Genomic DNA, 22,432 nt, shown 5'->3' with positions numbered 1-22,432 from the left:
AAACAGCCAGCGCTCGCGCGCGCGGAGGGTCGGAACGGAAAATATCTGGGTCAGGGTTGTCACTCTGAATAGGTTCCCCCGGAGCCGGCCTGTGGGAGGCGCGGCCGGGAGGAGGCTTAGGCCCGCGGGCCGGGAGCAGCAGGGGAGCGGCGGGCGTGCCGCGAAAGGGGAACGGAGGCCCCTGACTCGGCACGGGCTGCAGCGCGAGCGGGGCAGCTGTGCCCCGCGCGGTCTCTCCATGGCGGGGAGTGGCCCGCGGCGGCGGCGGCGCTGACCGGCCAGGGCTGGGCGGGCGTGCCCTGGCGGGGGCCTGGGGCCAAAGAAAGATGAGCGCTCTCCTCGAGCAGAAGGAGCAGCAGGAGAGGCTGCGGGAGGCCGCGGCCTTGGGGGACATTCGGGAGGTGCAGAAACTGGTGGAGAGCGGGGTGGATGTGAACTCCCAAAATGAGGTCAACGGCTGGTAAGTGGGGAGCGGGGGAGGCCTAGGGTCAGAGCATCCGGCCCGGGACGCGACCTCGGCCTAGCGCAGCCCCGGAAGCCCGCTAAGGCGTGGCCCGGCACCCAGAGCCAACGAGGTTGTGCGCTCTGGAGGCTAGCACTGGCCCCCCTGCCTCGGAGAGTCTGCGGCGTGTCGTGCCCAAATCCCGGCCCACGTGGTCCTGCGCCGGCAGCGCCCACCCGTACCCTGGCGCCCCGTGCCCAGCCGACCCCACCCCCACCCCCATAACGTGTCTCGAAAGGTGCTGATTACTCTCACCCTCATTTGGAGCTCACTCCAGTTCGAGTTTGGAATTACTCTGAAGAACACGTCTGTGCAGAGCAAAAACATAAACAGTTGAGCAAACGTGGATCTTACAAACTAGCACGATTTCTTTTCCCAAGACTAGGGAAAATAAATCACTTGCATTCCTATTCTGCTTCTCTGTTGTCTTACTGCAGCAGTGATTTGCTGCTACCTACAGCTGCCTGTGGCAGGAAGACTCATTCATTAATCCTATATAATGTTTTGCTTTGTTTTCTTAAAACAGTTTCATTTATGAGACTTTATCCAAGACTTCAGATGCCTGCCAGTGATTGACTCCTCCCCAACTAAATCAGGAGTCACGTTTTAAGAAGTGCCGGTGGTCAATTTTTTTGTATTAAGTTACTGAATGTGGTGTTATTCCGCTCTCTTCACATTTAAATTTTTTTTTTTTGATCCAAGTAGTGCTTAACCAGGCTATTTGCTAGCTGAGAATTAAAGTGAGTTTGCAAATGTTTTATTTTTTAAAATGGAATCATACAGTTTAAAACTAAAGGGGACATTGGAAATAGGGTCCCACAACTATTAATAGCCAGGACCAGAATCACAGTTTCCTTACTTCCTCACAAATTCATCACCAACTTACCCCAAAGAAAACAGCCTGGGTAACTGTTCAGAAAGCCAGGAAACAGTAGAAACTGCTTTTTTTGTTTTATTTTAAGTGTTTACAAACTAGCTTGCTTTCTGTGTGTGGATTCTGTGTGTGCTTTTCTGTGTATGCGATTTCTAGCATTGCTGTGTGGTTCACAAGCTGTGAATCATTGTTTTGGCACTGGCGGTCAGTGCTGTGTAGAACAAGCCTGGTCTTTAGTGCTGGTTCTTCTCCATTCCTGCTTAGCAATATGACCTTGCCAGAGTCACTTCATTTTCTAGTTATTTCTGAAGAGTTGTGAGCATTTAAGGAAATGCAGCATAATATAAATAGGTAACGTTTACTGAGCTTGCTCTGTAGTGCAAACAAGGTTCCAAATGTTTTGTTTATGTGTATCATCTCATTCACAGCGGCTCAGGGACAGAGCTATTGTTATCCTCTTGTTTTACAGATAAGAAAACGGAATAAGTAGTTTCCCCAAGAATTTACAGTAACTAATGGAGCTGGGAATGAAACCCGGCATCTGCCTCCAAACCATGCTTTCTTTCTTTTTTTTTAAATTTATTTCTTTTTAATTGAAGAAGAATTGCTTTACAATATTGTGTTGGTTTCTGCCATACATCAGCATGAATCAGCCATAGATATACATATGTCCCCTCCCTCTGGACCCTCCTTCCCACCCCACACAATTTTCTTTTTTTCTGGCCACACTTCGGGGCATGTGGGATCTTAATTTCTGACCAGGGATTGAACCCGTGCCCTCTGCAGTGGTCATGTGGAGTTTTAGAAACCATACTTTCTTAACCACATAATAGATGCTCAGAAAAATACAAGATTGTTGAACTATGAAGAGGCTCTCATAGATTTAATTGGGGGAAGATACCTAATAGGACTTCTACATGTCCAGGGTTGAGTTCCTGGTCTCCCTCATATCCCTAACTGTCCCCAGCCTGCTTGAGTCCTCATCTGAGCTGCGCTGGCTGGCCAGAATCTTTGGTGCACTCCTAACCTTCTGTCTTTCTCTCACAACCCACATTCAGTCAAGCTGCTAATCCTGCCAGCTTCACTAGCAGTGATGTAGTTAGAATCCGACCGCTTCTCACTAGCTCTGCCACTACACCTCTTGTGCAAAGCCTCCACCTGTCACCTGGATTAACGCAGTAGCCTCCTCATCAGTCCTATCCTACGTCTTTTCTCAGCACAGCAGCCAGAGGAATCCTGACTTAAAACATAGATCATTTAATTCTGCTTAAAACCCTTTAATGGCTCCAATCTCAAACAGAGGAAAAGCCCACAGGGTCCTACAGTTCAAATCCTCGTCCCTCAGCCCTCACTCTATTTCTAAGCCTCATCTCTCGATTTACCCCCTTGCTCCCTTCATTCTCTCCCCTGGCTTTCTTGCTTTTCCTGAAAACAGCAGGCACAGGACTGCTCTGGTGGTGCAGTGGTTGAGAATCTGCCTGCCTGTGGGGGGGACAGTCCCTGGTCTGGGAGGACCCCACATGCTGTGGGGCAGCTAAGCCTGTGCACCACCGCTACTGAGCCCGAACTCGAGAGCCCGTGAGCCTCAACTACTGAGCCTGCGTACCCCAACCACCGAAGCCAGAGCTTTCTAGAGCGAGTGCTCTGCAACAAGAAAAACCACCAAAATGAGAAGCCCAACATACCACAACTCAAGAGTGGCCCCTGCTCGCTGCTACTAGAGAAAGCCCTTGTGAAGCAGCCAAGACCCAGTGCAGCCAAAAACAAGTAAAACAAAACACCAGGCACAATGTTCATTCAAGGCCCTTGTGTTTTCTCTTCCCTTCATTTAAATGCTTTTTCTCCCTCACCTCCTTCAGGTCTTAGCTTAGATGTCCCCTGAATGAGTCTTGGAAGAAAAGTTATGACTAACCTAGATAACATATTGAAAAGCAGAGACATTACTTTGCCAACAAAGGTCCGTCTAGTCAAGGCTATGGTTTTCCCAGTGATCATGTATGGATGTGAGAGCTGGACTGTGAAGAAAGCTGAGCGCAGAATTGATGCTTTTGAACTGTGATGTTAGAGAAGACTCTTGAGAGTCCCTTGGACTGCAAGGAGATCCAACCAGTCCATTCTGAAGGAGATTAGTCCTGGGATTTCTTTGAAAGGAATGATGCTAAAGCTGAAACTCCAGTACTTTGGCCACCTCATGCGAAGAGTTGACTCATTGGAAAAGACTCTGATGCTGGGAGGGATTGGGGGCAGGAGGAGAAGGGGACGACAGAGGATGAGATGGCTGGATGGCATCACTGACTCGATGGACGTGAGTCTGAGTGAACTCCGGGAGTTGGTGATGGACAGGGAGGCCTGGTGTGCTGTGATTCATGGGGTCGCAAAGAGTCGGACACGACTGAGCGACTGAACTGAACTGAACTGAATGAGTCTTTCCTTGGTCCTTAATTTAAAGTTGTACCATGCCCCTCCACTATCTCTGGCATTCCCTAATCCCTTTCCTTACTTTATTGTCCTTATAACGCAATTGCTGTATACCATACTGTTTGTCTTACTTATTTGCTGACTGCCTCAGTTTCCTCATCTGTAAAGTAGGATAATTTTCTTTTTGCCTGTTTGTTTTTAAGTTATTTTTGGCTTTGTTGGGTTTTCATTGCTGCACATGAGCTTTCTCTAGTTGGAGCAAGCAGGGGCTCCTCTCTGTTGCCAGGCAAGGCCTTCCCATTGCCGTGGCTGCTCTTGTTTCAGAGCAGGGGCTCTAGAGCATGTTGGCTTCAGTATTCGCGGCTCTCAAGCTCAGTGGTTGCAGCTTTCAGGCTCTAGAGCACACACTCAGAGGTTGCCGCGCATGGGCGTAGATGCCTTGTAAAATGTGGAATCTTCCTGGACCAGGGATCGAACCATGTTCCCTGCATTGGCAGGTGGATTCCCAACCACTATATCCCAGAGAGTGTTGATGATAGTACTTAACTTGGGTTGTTTAGAGGACTAAATGAATTAATACATGTAAAGCTTTTAGAACAATGTCCAGTATGTAAAGGACTATATCTGTGTTAACTTTTTTTGTTGTTGCTTGATTTTTCGTTGGAATGTGAGGGCTTCTCATTGCAGTGGCTTCTCCTGTTGCAGAGCACAGGCTCAAGGGTGCATGGGTTTCAACAGTTGTGGCTTTTAGGCTCTAGAGCATGGGCTCAGTAGTTGTGGCTCACAGACTTCGTTGCTCCAAGGCATGTGGAATCCTCCCAGACCAGGGACAAACCCTAGTACCCCACATTGACAGGAGGATTCTTATTCACTGCACCACCAGAGAAGTTCTGGGTTGTTTTTTTTTTTTTTTCTTTTTTCTAATTAAGCAGTGTGCCAGGTAATCGGATATAAAGGTTACCCTCAGAAAACATAGTCAGTAGCACAGAAAGGCAGAATGGTTAACTGCTTTTAATTTTTAGTTGCCCAGTAACCACAATTTCTGCACAATCAAAATTTATGCCTCTGGTCTGAAATGCTTACCAGCACTGATAGGTTGTCTGTATTTCTGATTTCTGGTCTGAAATATCAATACTTCCCAGCATTGATAGGATATTCTGACTGCAGATTTAAAGCTTTAAGAGTTGAAGTTCAGAGATCGAGCTCCCACATCAGTTGTAATTCAGGTGTCATGCATACCCCTTGGCTTTAAGAAACAAGTATAATGGCTCATGAAGAAGTTGAAAATACTGCCTGGCTATAGTGCCTGTGAATTATGGCTGCCTGCTGCTGCTGCTAAGTCGCTTCAGTCGTGTCCGACTCTGTGCGACCCCATAGACGGCAGCCCACCAGGCTCCACCGTCCCTGGGATTCTCCAGGCAAGAGCACTGGAGTGGGTTGCCATTTCCTTCTCCAATGCATGAAAGTGAAAAGTGCAAGTGAAGTTGCTTAGTCGTGTCCGACTCTTCGCGACCCCATGGACTGCAGCCCACCAGGCTCCTCCGTCCATGGGATTTTCCAAACAAAAGCACTGGAGTGGGGTGCCATTGAGCCACCCAAATCTGGACTATAAATGATCACTCAGGGTACAGGGCTATGAGGGATGTGCTGTGTTGACTTAGCCCCACTTTACATGGTGATACTTTAGCAGTTGGTTTGTCCAAAAATGTCTCAGATCCACTGGCAGATATTACTTCCTTCATTCTCAGGTCTGTTGTGAACAAGTGATTTACTACTTATAAGTGAACACTTTATTTCCAAAAAGGAACACATTTTTCTCATTATATTCTATTCATTTTTGAATGCTTATCATTATAATTATTCATTTTTCAAGTGTTCAAGACAGCTATACACAAACACACTCCCAGAATCAAGAATATACAGGATCCTTCTACTTTAAGCAGTGTCCACCTTGTTTGGTTCACTTATTCAGCAAATATCAATTAAGTACCTGTATATTCAAGCAGATACTTCCTTATCTTCATGGAGCTTATATTTTAGAAGTCCATACCAAGACTCTTTTATTTTCCCCAAATTGAAATTCTTTTTATGATGAAGTACATTTTAAAGGCACCTGGATAATCTGGTTCTTTTTTTTGATAATCTGATTCTAATGAATAATAGTTTCAGATGTCACTCTGAAACATCAGTGGAGTTTGCTCCTAGCCAGCCAGACAAGCTGGCTTTCTGTAAGTCATAAATCTTGAGGTACCCAGGGCAAATCGGCTTTTTCCTGGAACCAAATGTACTTTCTAGACAGTTATACTTCTCAAGTGGGTGACCTAATCCCTACTATTGAACATATGTTCTATTCTTTGCCATATTTATATTCGTCTAAAAGCTCTGAAGATACTTATCTCAGTTCAATTAGAGAGTTGGTGAATGAGGACATTTCAAAACAGAGGGAGAAAAAGTTTTTTCCTTCTATGGGGATGAATTTAGTAGCTCTGTTAAGATGAAATTTTGGCCAGCACGCTAATCCTGTTTCTGTGCAGTGTTAAAATAATAGCTCTTTTAGACGGTGCATAATTCCTTCCTAAGTATACAATAGTAAACAATTAGTTTTACTTAAATGAATCTTAATACTTCAGAAGAGTTCTCAAAAATTTTGGCCGTTGATGTATATTTTTCAGATGCTCTAGGAACTAAAAGTATGTGTGTAGTGCCTTGTATTTAAGCAAATGAGAATATGTTTGTAGCCTTCTGGAGAGAACTAGAGAAGTGAACTTATAAAAATGGAAATCCTTTTGTGTATGTGTGAAGGAAAAAAAAGTAAAAAGCAAAAGAGTAACTGAGATTCAGACAGGAATCTGCTGTAGTAATAATTTTAGTGGCAGAGCAAGCTGCAGATGAGAGATGGTTAGTAGCCTGATAATATTTCATCTTCAAGTGACATTTGATGCACATGAAGCGAGTTTTGGTACGCTCTTAAAAGGAATATGGCCATGTAAGAGTATATTTTACAGAGACTGGGACAATATAATGAGGGACCCTGAGTAGTATCTTTAGAGTTATCTAGCCAGCCAGGCAGCCAGCCTTCTGGAAGCCGTTGTAATCAAGCTCCTAGGATAAATTAGCTCTTTCCAAGGATCAGAAATGAAATTTAAAAATAAATTTTAAGCATATTAAATATTTCGATCATGTGCTTCCCGAAAAGAAAAGTTAAAATTACCAGTCTGATTTTCTAGTTCTAGCTGAACTCTAACAGGCTTGCATATATTTATTTATTGATGAGTAGAACTTGAAATCCCAGATCACCTCTCCACCTTTTCATTCTCTGTTTTTTCTTTTTTGGGGCATAGGACCTGTTTACATTGGGCGTGTAAGCGCAATCACGGTCAGGTGGTCTCTTACTTACTAAAATCAGGAGCTGACAAAGAGATTCTTACCACAAAGGGAGAAATGCCCGTCCAATTAACATCAAGAAGAGAAATTAGGAAAATTATGGGAGGTGAGTCTTTCTGAGGTAACTTGTTTTGTCAAACTGAGACTTATGGTATCATTGTATATATTCTTTAAAAAAAGTTTTTTTTTAATTGGAGGATAATAGCTTTAAGATGTTGAGTTGGTTTGTGCCAACAACAATGTGAATCAGTCATAATTATATATATATATATGTATGTATGTATCTAAATATATATGTATATCCCCTGTATATATTCTTGATGCTAAACAGCCAGTCTGTTTCTAGAAACAAGATAGCCTTACTGTGCCAAAATAATTATTCCGTGCTGTTTCTGGAAAGGCAGACATTATAAAGTTTTGGGTTTTTTATCTGTAAACTTTAAGGAGATAGAAATGGTAACAAAAACCCTGCAGTAAACACTGACCAAAATATTTGCCGTATACCAAAGGACACTAGCTTTCACAGGAGACTCTTGGTAATTTCTTTTGTGTGAAATCTTTTTTTTTTTTTTTTGATGTGGCCCACTTTTAAACTCTTTATTGACTTTGTTACAGTATTGTTTCTGTTTTATGTTTTGGTTTTTTGGCTAAGGGGCATGTGGGATCTTAGTCCCTGACCAGGGATCAAACCTGCACTCCTTGCCATTGGGAGGCACAGTCTTATCCACTGGACCAGGAGGGAAGTCCCTTTATATGCTCATTTTTAGAGGACTATGTAAGTGTTCTGTGTTTTCATCTTTTTAAGTGGAAGATGATGATGGTGACAGCGATGACCGCCCCCAGCTGAAGAAGGAGTCAGAACTGCCCTTTGTTCCCAACTATTTGGCCAACCCAGCCTTCCCTTTTATCTATACACCTGCATCAGAGGATTCAGCCCAGCTGCAGAATGGGGGCCCCTCCACACCTCCTGCGTCACCCCCTGCAGATGGCTCGCCTCCGTTGCTGCCCCCTGGGGAACCTCCCCTGCTTGGGCCCTTTCCACGGGACCGCACCTCTTTGGCACTGGTTCAGAACGGGGATGTGTCTGCCCCCTCTGCCATACTTAGAACACCAGAAAGCACAAAACCGGGGCCTGTTTGTCAGCCACCAGTGAGTCAGACTCGATCCCTGTTCTCTACTGTCCCGTCCAAGCCACCAATGTCTCTGGAGCCTCAAAATGGGACATATGCAGGACCAGCGCCAGCATTCCAGCCATTTTTCTTCACTGGAGCATTTCCATTTAATATGCAAGGTAACCTCTTGTCAGCAAGTAGCCTCTGAAAAGGGCAAAGTTGTCTAGGGGTCTAGTTCTTTACTTCCTATTTTTTTCAGGAGTGGGGATAGGATTTATCTAAGGCCTGCAGGGCTTCCGTGTCCTTCACCAGCTCTTGGAGTTTGCTCAAACTCATATCAACTGAGTTGGTGATGCCATCCAACCATCTCATCCTCTGTCACCCCCTTCACCTGCCCTCAATCTTTCCCAGCATCAGGGTCTTTTCCAGTGAGTCAGCTCTTCACATCAGATGGCCAAAGTATTGGAGCTTCAGCTTCAGCATCAGTCTTTCCAGTGAATATTCAGGACTGATTTCCTTTAGGGTTTACTGGATTGATCTCCTTGCTGTCCAAGGGACTCTCAAGAATTTTCAACAGCACCACAATTACAAAGTATCAGTTCTTCGGTGCTCAGCCTTCTTTAGGGTCCAACTCTCACATCCACACCTGACTACTGGAAAAGTGACATCTCTGCTTTTTAATATGTTATCTAGGTTGGTCATAGCTTTTCTTCCAAGGAGCAAGCATCTTTTGATTTCATGGCTGCAGTCACTGTCTGCAGTGATTTTGGAGCCCAAGAAAATAAAATTTGCCAGTTTCCTTTCTTCCCCATCTATTTGCCATGAAGTGATGGCACTGGATGCCATGATCTTTGTTTTTTGAATGTTGAGTTTTTTTTTTTTTTTTCCTTTTTTTAAAAAAGTATTTGGCTGTGCTGGATCTTAGTTGTGGCATACAGGATCTTTAGTTTTGGCATGTGGGATCAAGTTTCGTGACCAGGGATCAAATCCAGGCCCCCTGCACTGGGAGTTTGGAGTCCTAGCCAGTGGACCACCAAGGAAGTCCTGAATGTTGAGGGTTTTTTTTTTGAATATTGAGTTTTAAGCCAGCTTTTTAACTCTCCTCTTTCACCTTCATCAAGAGCCTCTTTAGTTCTTCTTCACTTTCTGCTATTAGGGTGGTATCATCTGCATATCTGAGGTTATTGATATTTCTCCTGGCGGTCTTGATTCCAGCTTGTGAGTCATCCAGCCCAGCATTTTACATGATGTACTCTACATGTAAGTTAAATAAGCAGGGTGACAATATAGAGCCTTGACATACTCCTTTCCCAATTTGGAACCAGTCCATTGTTCCATGACCACTTCTGTTGCTTCATCCTGTATACAGGTTTCTCAGGAGACAGGTAAGGTGGTCTCGTATTCCCATCTCTTTAAGAATTTTCCACAGTTTATTGTGATTCACACAGTCAAAGGCTTTAGTGTAGTCAGTGAAGCAGAAGTAGATGTTTTTCTGGCATTCTCTTGCTTTTCCTGTGATCCAGTGGATGTTAGCAATTTGATCTCTGGTTCCTCTGCCTTTTCTAAACCCAGCTTGTACATCTGAAAGTTCTCGGTTCAAGTACGGTTGAAGCCTAGCTTGAAGGATTTTGAGTATTACCTTGCTAGCATGTGAAATAAGCACAATTGTGCAGTAGTTTGAGCATTCTTTGGCATTGCCATTCTTTGAGATTGGAATAAAAACTGGCCTTTTCCAGTCCTGTGGCCACTGCTGAGTTTTCCAAATTTGCTGGCATACTGAGTGCAACACTTTCACAGCATCATCTTTTTAGGATTTGAAATAGCTTAACTGGAATTCTATCACCTTCCCTAGCTTTGTTCACAGTAATGCTCCTAAGGCTCACTTGACTTCGCATTCCAGGATGTCTGGCTCTAGGTGAGTGACCACACCATTGTGGTTATCCAGGTCATTAAGACCTTTTTTCTACAGTTCTTCTGTGTATTTTTGCCACCTCTTCTTAATCTCTTCTGCCTCTGTTAGGTCCCTACTGTTTCTGTCCTTTATTGTGCCCATCTTTGTGTGAAATGTTCCCTTGGTATCTCTGATTTTCTTAAGGTGATTTCTAATCTTTCCTGTTCTGTTGTTTTCTTCTGTTTCTTTGCATTATTCACTTAAGAAGGCTTTCTTATCTGTCCTTGTTATTCTTTGGAACTCTGCATTCAGTTGGGTATATCTTTCCCTTTCTCCTTTGCTTTTCACTTCCCATTTTTTAATCAGCTATTTGTAAGGCCTCCTCAGACAACCACTTTGCCTTCTTGTGTTTCTTTTTCTTTGGGATGGTTTTGGTCACTGCCTCCTGTACAATGTTACCAACCTCCATCCATAGTTCTTCAGGCACTCTATCAGATCTAATCCCTTGAATCTGTTTGTCACTTCCACTGTGTATAAGAGATTTGAGTTAGGTCATGCCTGAATGTGGAGAAGGCAATGGCACCCGACTCCAGTACTCTTGCCTGGAGAATCCCATGGACGGAGGAGCCTGGTAGACTGCAGTCCATGGGGTCGCTAAGAGTCAGACACTGAGCGAGTTCACTTTCACTTTTCACTTTCATGCATTGGAGAAGGAAATGGCAACCCACTCCAGTGTTCTTGCCTGGAGAATCCCGGGGATGGGAGAGCCTGGTGGGCTGCTGTCTATGGGGTCGCACAGAGTCGGACACGACTGAAGCGACTTAGCAGCAACAGCAGCAGCATACCTGATTGGCCTAGTGGCTTTCCCTACTTAATTTAAGTCTGAATTTTGCAATAAGGAGCTCAAGATCTGAGCCACAGTCAGATCTAGGTCTCTGTTTTGCTGACTGTATAGAGCTTCTCCATCTTCAGCTGCAATTTTGAGTATAATTACAACCTTACAAAAAGTTGCAAGACTGGTAAAAGGAACTCTCCTTAATGAGATTTACAAATTAGTTTTTGCCCCTTTACCCAGAACTATTACATGTTTCTTTCCCCTAAGAAAAAGGATGTGTGCTCAGTTGAGTTTGACACTTTGTGACCCTAGGAACTGAGCCCACCAGACTCCTCTGTCCATGGGATTTTCCAGGCAAGAGTACTGGAGTGGGTTGCCATTTCCTACTCCAGGGAATCTTCTCGACCCAGGGATCAAACCTGCGTCTCCTTCATTGCCAGGCAGATTCTTTACCAATGAGCCACTTGGGAAGCCCCAAGAACAAAGATAGTCTCTTACATAATCATAATACAGTGATCAGATTTAGAAAATTTAAGCTTGATGTAATACTATTCTTTAATCCACAGTTTATGTTTAAATTTTATGAGCTATTTAGCAATGTCTTTTTTTTTTTTTTTTACTCCCTCCACTCCTGCTTGCTGTGTTCGTATTAGGCTGTCGTGTTGGAATAGTCTCCTTTAATCTGGAGCATTTCCTCAATCTTTAAGTATCCTTTTGGCCTTCAGATTTTTGAAGAGTCCAGGCCAGTCCTGTTGTAGAGTATGCTTTCATTTTTTATCTGCTCTAATTGGCAGTATTCTCCTATAAAGAAGGGCCTTCCCTTCTCCGCCATTTACAGCAGTAGAAAATGCATAGATTATTATTTATTGGATGATAATTCATTAGTATCCTTATTTTGATGTTCAAATTATGCCAGACTGATCCAGAGGGAGCCCCTTGGAGCTAATTCTTGTGTCTCTTGGACATCTTCGTTATTCTTAGCTCATTTCCTTACTTTGTGGTGCAGCAAGATGTTTCAGGCTCCCTAGTGCAACTTCCCTGCCCCAGCCTTGGAATCAGGCATTTCTCCAAGGAGCCCTGGTTTTTCTTGGTGCAGAATGGTATTCAGAAACCAGAATGTGAACACTAGATGTGCTCATTGCTACTAGTGTATCATTTCTTCTAAGCTCATTCAGAGGACAGAATTAGAAAAGAAAGAAAAAAGCAAGCAAACAATAAAGAACAATTGAATAATGAAAGATTCACCAGAAAGGTTTATTTATAAACTAAACATTTATGTATGTAGTAAAATAACTTCAGAGCATTCTGAGTTCTCATTTAATTGTTACAACAGACTTGTAAAAAGAGCATTATTTTGTACATTTTATTTTTATTTACGTTTTTTGGCTGTGCCACATGACTTGCGGGATCTTCAGTTCAGTTCAGTTCAGTCACTCAGTCGTGCCCGACTCTTTGCGACCCCATGAATCGCAGCACGCCAGGCCTCCCTGTCCATCACCAACTCCCGGAGTTCACTCAGACTCACGTCCATCGAGTCAGTGATGCCATCCAGCCATCTCATCCTCCGTCGTCCCCTTCTCCTCTTGCCCCCAATCCCTCCCAGCATCAGAGTCTTTTCCAATGAGTCAACTCTTCACATGAGGTGGCCAAAGTACTGGAGTTTCAGCTTTAGCATCAGTCCCTCCAAAGAAATCCCAGGGCTCATCTTCAGAATGGACTGGTTGGATCTCCTTGCAGTCCAAGGGACTCTCAAGAGTCTTCTCCAACACCACAGTTCAAAAGCATCAATTCTTCGGTGCTCAGCCTTCTTCACAGTCCAACTCTCACATCCATACATGACCACAGGAAAAACCATAGCCTTGACTAGATGGACCTTTGTTGGCAAAGTAATGTCTCTGCTTTTGAATATGCTATCTAGGTTGGTCATAACTTTCCTTCCAAGGAGTAAGCGTCTTTTAATTTCATGGCTGCAGTCACCATCTGCAGTGATTTTGGAGCCCCAAAAAATAACATCTGACACTCTTTCCACTGTTTCCCCATTTATTTCCCATGGAGTGATGGGACCGGATGCCATTATCTTCGTTTTCTGAATGTTGAGCTTTAAGCCAACTTTTTCACTCTCCACTTTCACTTTCATCAAGAGGCTTTTGAGTTCCTCTTCACTTTCTGCCATAAGGGTGGTGTCATCTGCATATCTGAGGTTATTGATATTTCTCCCGGCAATCTTGATTCCAGCTTCTGCTTCTTCCAGCCCAGCGTTTCTCATGATGTACTCTGCATATAAGTTAAATAAGCAGGGTGATAATATACAGCCTTGACGTACTCCTTTTCCTATTTGGAACCAGTCTGTTGTTCCATGTCCAGTTCGAACTGTTGCTTCCTGACCTGCATACAGATTTCTCAAGAGGCAGGTCAGGTGGTCTGGTATTCCCATCTCTTGAAGAATTTTCCACAGTTTATTGTGATCCACACAGTCAAAGGCTTTGGCATAGTCAATGAAGCAGAGCTAGATGTTTTTCTGGAACTCTCTTGCTTTTTCCATGATCCAGCGGATGTTGGCAATTTGATCTCTGGTTCCTCTGCCTTTTCTAAAACCAGCTTGAACATCAGGAAGTTCACGGTTCACATATTGCTGAAGCCTGGCTTGGAGAATTTTGAGCATTACTTTACTAGCATGTGAGATGAGTGCAATTGTGTGGTAGTTTGAAGCATTCTTTGGCATTGCCTTTCTTTGGGATTGGAATGAAAACGGACCTTTTCCAGTCCTGTGGCCACTGCTGAGTTTTCCAAATTTGCTGGCATATTGAGTGCAGCACTTTCACAGCATCATCTTTCAGGATTTGAAAGAGCTCTACTGGAATTCCATCACCTCCACTAGCTTTGTTCGTAGTGATGCTTTCTAAGGCCCACTTGACTTCACATTCCAGGATGTCTGGCTCTAGGTGAGTGATCACACCATCGTGATTATCTGGGTCGTAAAGATCGTTTTTGTACAGTTCTTCTGTGTATTCTTGCCACCTCTTCTTAATCTCTTCTGCTTCTGTTAGGTCCAAACCATTTCTGTCCTTTATCGAGCCCATCTTTGCATGAAATTTCCCCTTGGTATCTCTAATTTTCTTGAAGAGATCTCTAGTCTTTCCCATTCTATTGTTTTCCTCTATTTCTTTGCATTGATCGCTGAGGACGGCTTTCTTATCTCTTCTTGCTATTCTTTGGAACTCTGCATTCAGATGCTTATATCTTTCCTTTTCTCCTTTGCTTTTCGCTTCTCTTCTTTTCACAGCTATTTGTAAGGCCTCCCAGACAGCCATTTTGCTTTTTTGCATTTCTTTTCCATGGGGATGGTCTTGATCCCTGTCTTCCTGTACAATGTCAAGAACCTCAGTCCATAGTTCATCAGGCACTCTATCTATCAGATCTAGGCCCTTAAATCTATTTCTCACTTCCACTGTATAATCATAAGGGATTTGATTTAGGTCATACCTGAATGGTCTAGTGGTTTTCCCTACTTTCTTCAATTTAAGTCTGAATTTGGCAATAAGGAGTTCATGATCTGAGCCACAGTCAGCTCCCTGTCTTGTTTTTGTTGACTGTATAGAGCTTCTTCATCTTTGGCTGCAAAGAATATAATCAGTCTGATTTCGGTGTTGACCATCTGGTGATGTCCATGTGTAGAGTCTTCTCTTGTGTTGTTGCAAGAGGGTGTTTGCTATGACCAGTGCATTTTCTTGGCAAAACTCTATTAGTCTTTGCCCTGCTTCATTCCGTATTCCAAGGCCAAATTTGCCTGTTACTCCAGGGGTTTCTTGACTTCCTACTTTTGCATTCCAGTCCCCTATAATGAAAAGGACATCTTTTTTGGGTGTTAGTTCTAAAAGGTCTTGTAGGTCTTCATAGAACCGTTCAACTTCAGCTTCTTCAACGTTACTGGTTGGGGCATAGACTTGGATTACTGTGATATTGAATGGTTTGCCTTGGAAACGAACAGAGATCATTCTGTTGTTTTTGAGATTGCATCCAAGTACTGCATTTTGGACTCTTCTGTTGAGCATGATGGCTACTCCATTTCTTCTGAGGGATTCCTGCCCGCAGTAGTAGATATAATGGTCATCTGAGTTAAATTCACCCATTCCAGTCCATTTTAGTTCGCTGATTCCTAGAATGTCTAGATTCACTCTTGCCATCTCTTGTTTGACCACTTCCAGTTTGCCTTGATTCATGGACCTGACATTCCAGGTTCCTAGGCAATATTGCTGTTTACAGCATCGGACCTTGCTTCTATCACCAGTCACATCCACAGCTGGGTATTGTTTTTGCTTTGGCTCCATCCCTTCCAAGGGTTGGCCCTAGGCCTTGGCAGTGAGAGCAACGAGTCCTAACCACTGGGCAACCATAGAATTTCCATTAGTACATTTTAGAAATGGATAAAGTTAGACACAAAGAGATAGGTAATTTGTCCAGAGTCACATATCTAGTACAGGATAGATGAGGGATATACCCATTCATACCACAGTCATTCAAGGTTCAAAAGGTCACAAAAAAAGAGAGTTGAAAGCAGCTCCCACAATTTATGACAAAAGCAACAAACTCTCCATTGATATTTTAGATGAAAAGTAGAAAATGAACATATACTTCCTGGATATCAAGCTTCACGCTGGCCTGAGAGGATTAGTGAAGTTAAAAGGCAAGCGAACACACACACATATTTACTTTTTTCTATATTGCTATATCTATTTATAATTTATTAAACACTCTTAAGTTTATGTTAATACCTCCAGTTCTAGTAAGACACCATAGGGTATAGTCTAGTCTTACCTTTCTTTTTCCATATAAGTAACTGCCTTCTTTCTGTTTTTGAGGACCTGTTACTCTAGGTGCTGATAACCGTGGCCCAGGGATGCCATATAAAGAGCAAAGCAGAAGTACCAAAAGCACGCATGTGCTTAGCTTGAGCCTTCTTTGCAGCCAGGCTCAGAATTTAGGGGCAGACTGTTTAGATCCCAGACCTACGAATAATGGTCTTTGTTTACTCCCAAAGCCAAGATTCTTCCCTTACTAAAATAAGGCATTTAAATCATAGTTAGACTTCATTTTTATTAGTAGCTTATCTTTTTGCTCTTGTACTGTGTTTATTGCAAGGATTTTCACATCTCATAAATATCTTTAGATCCACAATTGTTATATCTTTGTAGAGTAACTCTTGTACCATATCTTTCCCATGCCGCCTTTTCTCTTCTCTTCCCCATACCCTGCTTATGTGTAGTTTGATACCCAAACCCATTCTCAAGCCTTTACCTGCTTAGCTCCAGTAGCAGAAGTAAATTATCCTTCTGTACAGTTGGGATGGTGGTCCACTATTTCCTTCTGCTGCATAAAGTAAAAGTTCATTTACTTTATGAACCACAGTGTTAGATACAGGAGGACAATGCAGGCAGCTGCACTGGCAGAGCCAGAATCGAGCCTGAGCAAACTGCACTGATTGTGCTTGGTTGTCTTGTTGGGTGGCATAGGTCTTCAGCACAGGGCGTGACTAACAGTAACCATCTTCTGGAAAAGATTTTAAATCGCATCGGCTAACTATGCCAGAATGATTCATTAACGCTTCTTCCCCTTTTCCCTAGAGCTGGTACTCAAGGTGAGGATTCAGAACCCATCTCTTAGAGAAAATGATTTCATTGAAATTGAACTGGACCGACAGGAGCTCACCTACCAAGAGCTGCTCAGAGTGAGTTGCTGTGAGCTGGGTGTTAATCCTGATCAAGTGGAGAAGATCAGAAAGTTACCCAATACTCTGGTAAGAAAGGTAAGGAAAGTCTGTTACATGGTTGATTTTTCCATTTGGAAGATATGTACCTTTCTCTTTGGGTATGTGAGTCATAGTTAAATGAGAAAAGAATAGAAAAAGAGCAAAGGGTGGTCTTCCATTGAGCTTTCTTTCCTCTACTGGGCCTACGGAGACACTGGCGTTTCTAAAAGTTGTGGGATACCAGAGAGAATGTTCTGAATTACCATTCACATGTACCTATTTTAGGTTGTTTCTCTGTAGTGATCTGTAAGGATTACCTTTGTGTATCAGATGTGCCTTGTGCTTTGCAACATAAGAACCAGGCTAAATTGCAGGGCACGTCTGTATAGGTACGTGTGTGATCCTCCCAACATCTCTGGGTTCCCTGAACGTCAGGCTTCTGGCTCCTCAGGGCACCTGAGGAAGACACCCTGCACTACTCTTCATGGTGTGCTCGTCTGGGAGCAGCAGCTGCTCTTGAGGGCTTCTGTGTTTTAACCCAGTTCATGCTCCTGGGGATTTTCCTACGCTATCACTGGTTTCAATGCAGAACGCCAGAACCATAGAGACAAGTGGCTCCTCTTAATCTGTTTAACCTATTTTTGTTTCAGGACAAAGATGTTGCTCGACTCCAAGATTTTCAAGAGCTGGAACTGGTTTTAATGATAAGTGAAAATAATTTTCTGTTCAGAAATGCTGCATCCACACTGACTGAAAGGCCTTGCTACAATAGGAGAGCTTCGAAACTGACTTACTAATGCAGCGGAACTTTTATTACTGAGTATTGTGACAGGGTGCGCCACCTCCGGGCCAAGGACAAGCCATTGATCTGCGCCTTGGATGCCCGAGGAGGGCCCTGATGCCACTTCGTAGTACACACTAACATCGTTCTGCCAAGGTAGGAAGCCCCTGACCCCAAGCAGCGGTGCCACTCTTCCAAGCCTCTTGGTGCACAACAAACCTATTGCTTGAAGCTGTGAACAGCTGAGAAGTGGCCTGGAGAGGCAGAAGCCGACGGTTCTGTACTTCGCGTGTTTTCTGTGTATGTGAGAGAGTTGTCTAGGCAGAGGCTGAGAGAGCAGAGCCTGCTTCCGGCCTGTTGACAGCGCTCCTGAAGGGCCGGGCCGCGCTTCCCGCGGTGTTGCAGGCTCACGACTCTCCCGAAATGTGAACTGACTAGAGAGGACAACGGGAAAGCACAGGTGCCGGACACAGGAATTTTGGTGTGACTTGTGGCTGTGAGGTTTCACATAGCATATTTATAAATGTTACTCAGGTTAAAAGCATTTAAGAATACAGTTACCTAATGTAAATACGCTGTTAACCAAAAGAGCCTCCCCGCCCCCCACCTTTTCCATTGTAACCACTCATGACTTCCGTCTCTAGCCATTGCTTGTAGTCATCTCTGCATTAACTCCCCATCATGGTCACTAGAGGGCTCTCTGACGCTTTCTAAAAGAGCAGCGGCTATTTTTTTTTTCTTTTTTTAAACTGCAGCAATTCTGTCTTCGCATTTCTGTTTAATTTCACGGAAAGAGACGAGCACAAACATTGCTGGTCCATGTTCTCCACTTTCATTTTCCACTAGAAATGAAAAGCAATTTTCCAGACAGAATCTGTTGCTATTTTAAAGGTTATTGTGGGAAACTGAACTAAAGGAGTTAGCATCTTTATTTTTGTATCAAAGATAAAGATTATTTTGAAATTATTAAGATTTTTACACAACTCTGAAGTCTGTTGCTTTTGTAAACAAGTTGTTTAATCTTAGGGATCCCCCACAACCACCACTAACCTACTTAACAAAGTCAATGTAAGTCTACCAGGCTTTGTTCTGGAAACAAACACCTGATTAAACTCCTGAGCATGGCATAAGAATTTTTGTAAAAAATGCATTTAAGGGTTCTTTTCCCTCCCTTCACTGTCATTAATGTTAAAAAGAAAAGCCACTGTCTTGTTGAACTAAATAGCTTAACTTTAGAAATAAGAATGAGCACACTTAGATAAACAGGAGAGCAGGGTTTTGGAGCCAGCTGTTGAAGAGCATCCCTGCTGTCTTAAGAAGCTTTCTCCCCACCGTGCCTATAGTTTCCAAAGAAACTGAACTTCCTAACTGGGTTAATTTTATTGGAACACTGCGACTGAGAGAGAAGGTGCAGAAGATGTCAGTGGAGGAGAGTGTCATGCTAAGATAATGGCCTCCTGCTGCTGCCTGAATGCTGAGCTGAGGTTGAGGTGTTTTCAAGGCCAACTTTGTGACGTGGAGTCACTCTGTTCAGTGACTTAATTGTAAACCACTAATTACTGATGGTGAGTTACTCACTTTGTGCAGTGTTTGTCTAGCAGAGTAAAAGGTTACTTACTACTCCCTTTCTCTGAAATACTTTAAAGAAGAAACTTCCTTTGTGTTTCAACCAGGCAGAAGCTAGAAATACTAACCTTTTTTTCCCCTATACCTTTGAAAAAAGTTACAATTTACTGATACAATTAAGGCTAGTTTTATCTTGGAACAAATAAATTCAGTATTAATTCAAGTGTCTAAATCACCGGGGTTAGTTAGTACTCTTCCAGCCCTCCAGATCAATTAGAGACTCTCAGAAGCAGTGGAGGTCCCTGGCTAGGCGGTGGCCTACAGAGGCGTAGCTGCGGGGCGTTTCCTGGCTGAGGATGGAGGCTGAGGAGGTCACTGAGCGACGGGCCCTGCACTGCGTCTCTCTTATAGAGTCCTCTTGGTCAGCTGACTCTGAGGATGGCAGTGGGATTAGACTGCACAGTTGCTGGTAGGTGAGTTTAAAGTCTTAATCTATGCATTCAGAGAAATATTTTTATATGTTTTGTGTAATTTATAACAAGGATTTTTTTTTAGCTTTGTTAATTGTGAATTTGCCCCGCCTCCTCTACTGCATATGCAAAGCATGTGTTCACACTGTGTGTAAATATTCACTTTGTGCACTGCTGACTGTTCAAGCATAATAAGTATTATTCAAATTAAATATTAACTGACTAAGCCCCTACTCTTTAACTCTGTCCTTCTAAACAGCTCTGTACTTCTAATCATAGGGGGTTCAAATTGTTGAACAGTTTCAGGGACAGAACCCTCTGGCAGAAGAACAGAAGGCACTGGTCCCCACCTGAGCCTCCTCCATCCTACTTCCGTGGTGGCGCTTAAGTCTGGCGCTTAGTGGCGCCAGCAACAGATATTTTGTGCGGTGTCTTTCCTCTAAGTTCACAGCAGTCAGCTTCATTTCCCCAGAGTAGCTGAGCCCGCTAGATGGAGGTCATCCTCTATTAACCACATTTTTTGATTATCCTGTTTACTTTATACAACTGAGTCTCTCCTTTGGGCTGTCAGCACCTGTCAGGGTCTCAATGAGCTCAGAGGCAAACATCCAAGACAGGAGAGGAAATACAGCCTTACACTTTTCAAATCTTTAGCTGAGAATGATGCCGAATGAATCTGCATTTCTGTTGGTTTGGGGCAGCTAGAGCCTCACAAAGCATACGTCATGCCAAATTGGCCTGATAAATCAGGAAGCATAGCAAAGACCTTTTCTTAGCTCCAAGGAGAAGCAGAATAATTTGGGCCTTGGTGCTTTTATACTTGCTCTATCACAAGGATGGAAGTCTTCCTCTGTACACTCATAAACATCCTGGGCAGAAACGGCCAGCCCCCAGAATGTGATTAACCTTTAACAAATAGTCCTGGAGCACAGGCTGGCCCAACGCATATAGAAAAATCAGATCAAAGGAGCCATCGCCACACCTACTGCAAACCATTTAGGATGGAGGGGGAAAAAAACATCATCCATAACCAGTCACATTATACCAAGAATGAAGGTTGAAGAAATGAAAGAGGAGACCAGAAAACTTGAAGGCCGTGTGCCAGGTTAATTCTAACCTGCAGAAAAAAACATTTCATTGGCTTGTTCAAAAAAGCAAGTTACCCCCTCATCTCATTTACCAGTCTGGGATGTTCAAAATGGAGGGGGGGTAGGCCCTGGGCTGCTCTGTGCTCCCACAGTCAGCTTCAGCCAGAGTGAGGAAGATGCATGACTTGGAGACCTCATGGGTTATGGGGACCTGTCTGGAACAGAATGCTAAAGGGGCAAGGAAATAAAGTGCCGTGCACTTCTCATCCCCTAGAGAAGCAGGCGTAGTGGTCTGAGGGATGACATAAATGTGGAGGTGTTCACGGCAGCTTTCCCAAGAGGCCTCAGGTCAGATATCAGGGGCTTTATTTCTCACCTTTTTACAGCCTCTACACAGCAGAACAGGAACTACTGGCAATTACCCAGTGAGTTTTGGCCGTGAAGACAGTATTTCCAGCCAAAAGTTCTTGGGTCTGAAGTTTTCAGATAATTCCAGCCATGTAGATGTGTATAAAGGCTACCTCTGCATCTCCCTCCTTCCTCTCCACCTCCTCTAAGGGCCCTAGCCCCTAGACCTTGTGAACAGAGAGAAAGGCTACACTGGAGTGTATGTATTGTTAATACGTAGCTTTAATTCATCAGTGCTCCATTTTTAATGAGTATTGGACTCGGTTCCTAGGGATGGCCTGATCTGGCAGTCTTCTGTTCAAAGAGGAGAAAGCTTTATTTAAAAACAAAACGAAAACACTTCAGATTAGAAAATACGAAAAATCATGGGGGTAGGGAGGTCATCCCTTGAAATGATTATAAGCAGTACAGTGTGGAAATATCGCCACATTGGGAATCAGAAGACTCGGGGACTAGTCTGGGCTCTGCCTCATATTAGCAATGACCTTGGGCATGTCACTCACTTCTGGGCCCTCACTTCCCCACCCCTGAGACATTTAGCACGGTTATCCTACAAGGCAACTGGCAGGGACAAAAACCTAACAAATGTCCCCAACGTTTGCCATCAAGTCCATCCTGTAGACATATTTGGTGTCCTTTCCATTCGTGATGAAAGTAAGAATGTCCAGGAAGAAAGACCAGGAATATATTTTAGGCAAGTCCAGCATCTCTGGCCATCCCATAGAAGATGCCTCTGGCTGCAATGAGGTTGGTTGGAGAATCAAATTCAGCTATCGTCCCTTTGTCCAGGACCAGGACCCTAGCCAAAGAAAAGAAGTGGTCAGGTCTCCATCAGCCCAGATCTGGCTTCATGGTCCAACCCTGCCCTTCTGAGTACAGCTCAGACCCCTCAGTGACATGCCAACCCTTCCACTCGAGTCAACCCACCCAACACAAGCACTGTGCCACATGTGCACACTTGCAAGACTGGTTATTTTAGCCACTCCATTTGCTGTTCTGGCAGATGAGGCCGTTTCCAGGATCAAACACAAGGTCCTATTCATCTCTGCTAGTCAGGGCTCTGAAAACCTTCCTTAATGAGCCCTTCCCCTCACCAGGGTCAGGGGACTGTGCGCAGGAAGCCACGGGCCTGTACGCATCCATCTGCTTTGTGCCGACTCACAAAGGCACATGGCGGGAACGGCTGAAGTGAGGCCTGACGCTGGAATCTGGCTACAAATCTGGCTGCTGCTGATGGGTGGTTCTCCCCCCGCCCACACATACATAGTCAAGCCTGGGCCTGGGCTTAGAATCTCTTGCCAACTAGACACAGGGTGCACCAGTGCGGGGCCGACAAGCTAGCTCCCAGGGTGAGGCG

The 22,432-nt window shown here is 44.0% G+C and overlaps 2 protein-coding genes across 5 annotated transcripts in view; one reads left to right on the top strand and one right to left on the bottom strand.

Annotated features, from left to right (window-relative positions):
* Positions 1 to 52: 52 nt before the first annotated feature.
* On the top strand, positions 53 to 19,812 carry ANKRD40 (ankyrin repeat domain 40). Its single transcript, XM_006070149.4, has 5 exons — positions 53 to 460; positions 7,136 to 7,284; positions 7,984 to 8,469; positions 16,638 to 16,819; positions 17,413 to 19,812. Exons 1-5 carry the CDS (start codon positions 327 to 329, stop codon positions 17,557 to 17,559), a joined length of 1,098 nt encoding a protein of 365 aa, XP_006070211.1. The 5' UTR covers positions 53 to 326; the 3' UTR covers positions 17,560 to 19,812.
* Positions 19,813 to 21,279: 1,467 nt separating this feature from the next.
* Positions 21,280 to 22,432, bottom strand: part of ABCC3 (ATP binding cassette subfamily C member 3) — a 51,414-nt gene continuing 50,261 nt past the window's right edge. For all 4 annotated transcript variants that reach the window (XM_006070150.4, XM_044939108.2, XM_044939107.2 and 1 more), the window contains one exon: positions 21,280 to 21,874. In XM_006070150.4, coding sequence (XP_006070212.4) covers positions 21,766 to 21,874 — 109 coding nt within the window. In that variant the 3' untranslated portion in view covers positions 21,280 to 21,765. The remainder of the gene's footprint in view (positions 21,875 to 22,432) is intronic.

Source organism: Bubalus bubalis, chromosome 3 (assembly GCF_019923935.1).
Source record: "Bubalus bubalis isolate 160015118507 breed Murrah chromosome 3, NDDB_SH_1, whole genome shotgun sequence".
Taxonomy (NCBI): Eukaryota; Metazoa; Chordata; class Mammalia; order Artiodactyla; family Bovidae; genus Bubalus; species Bubalus bubalis.
This window is presented reverse-complemented; position numbering and strand designations above follow the sequence as displayed.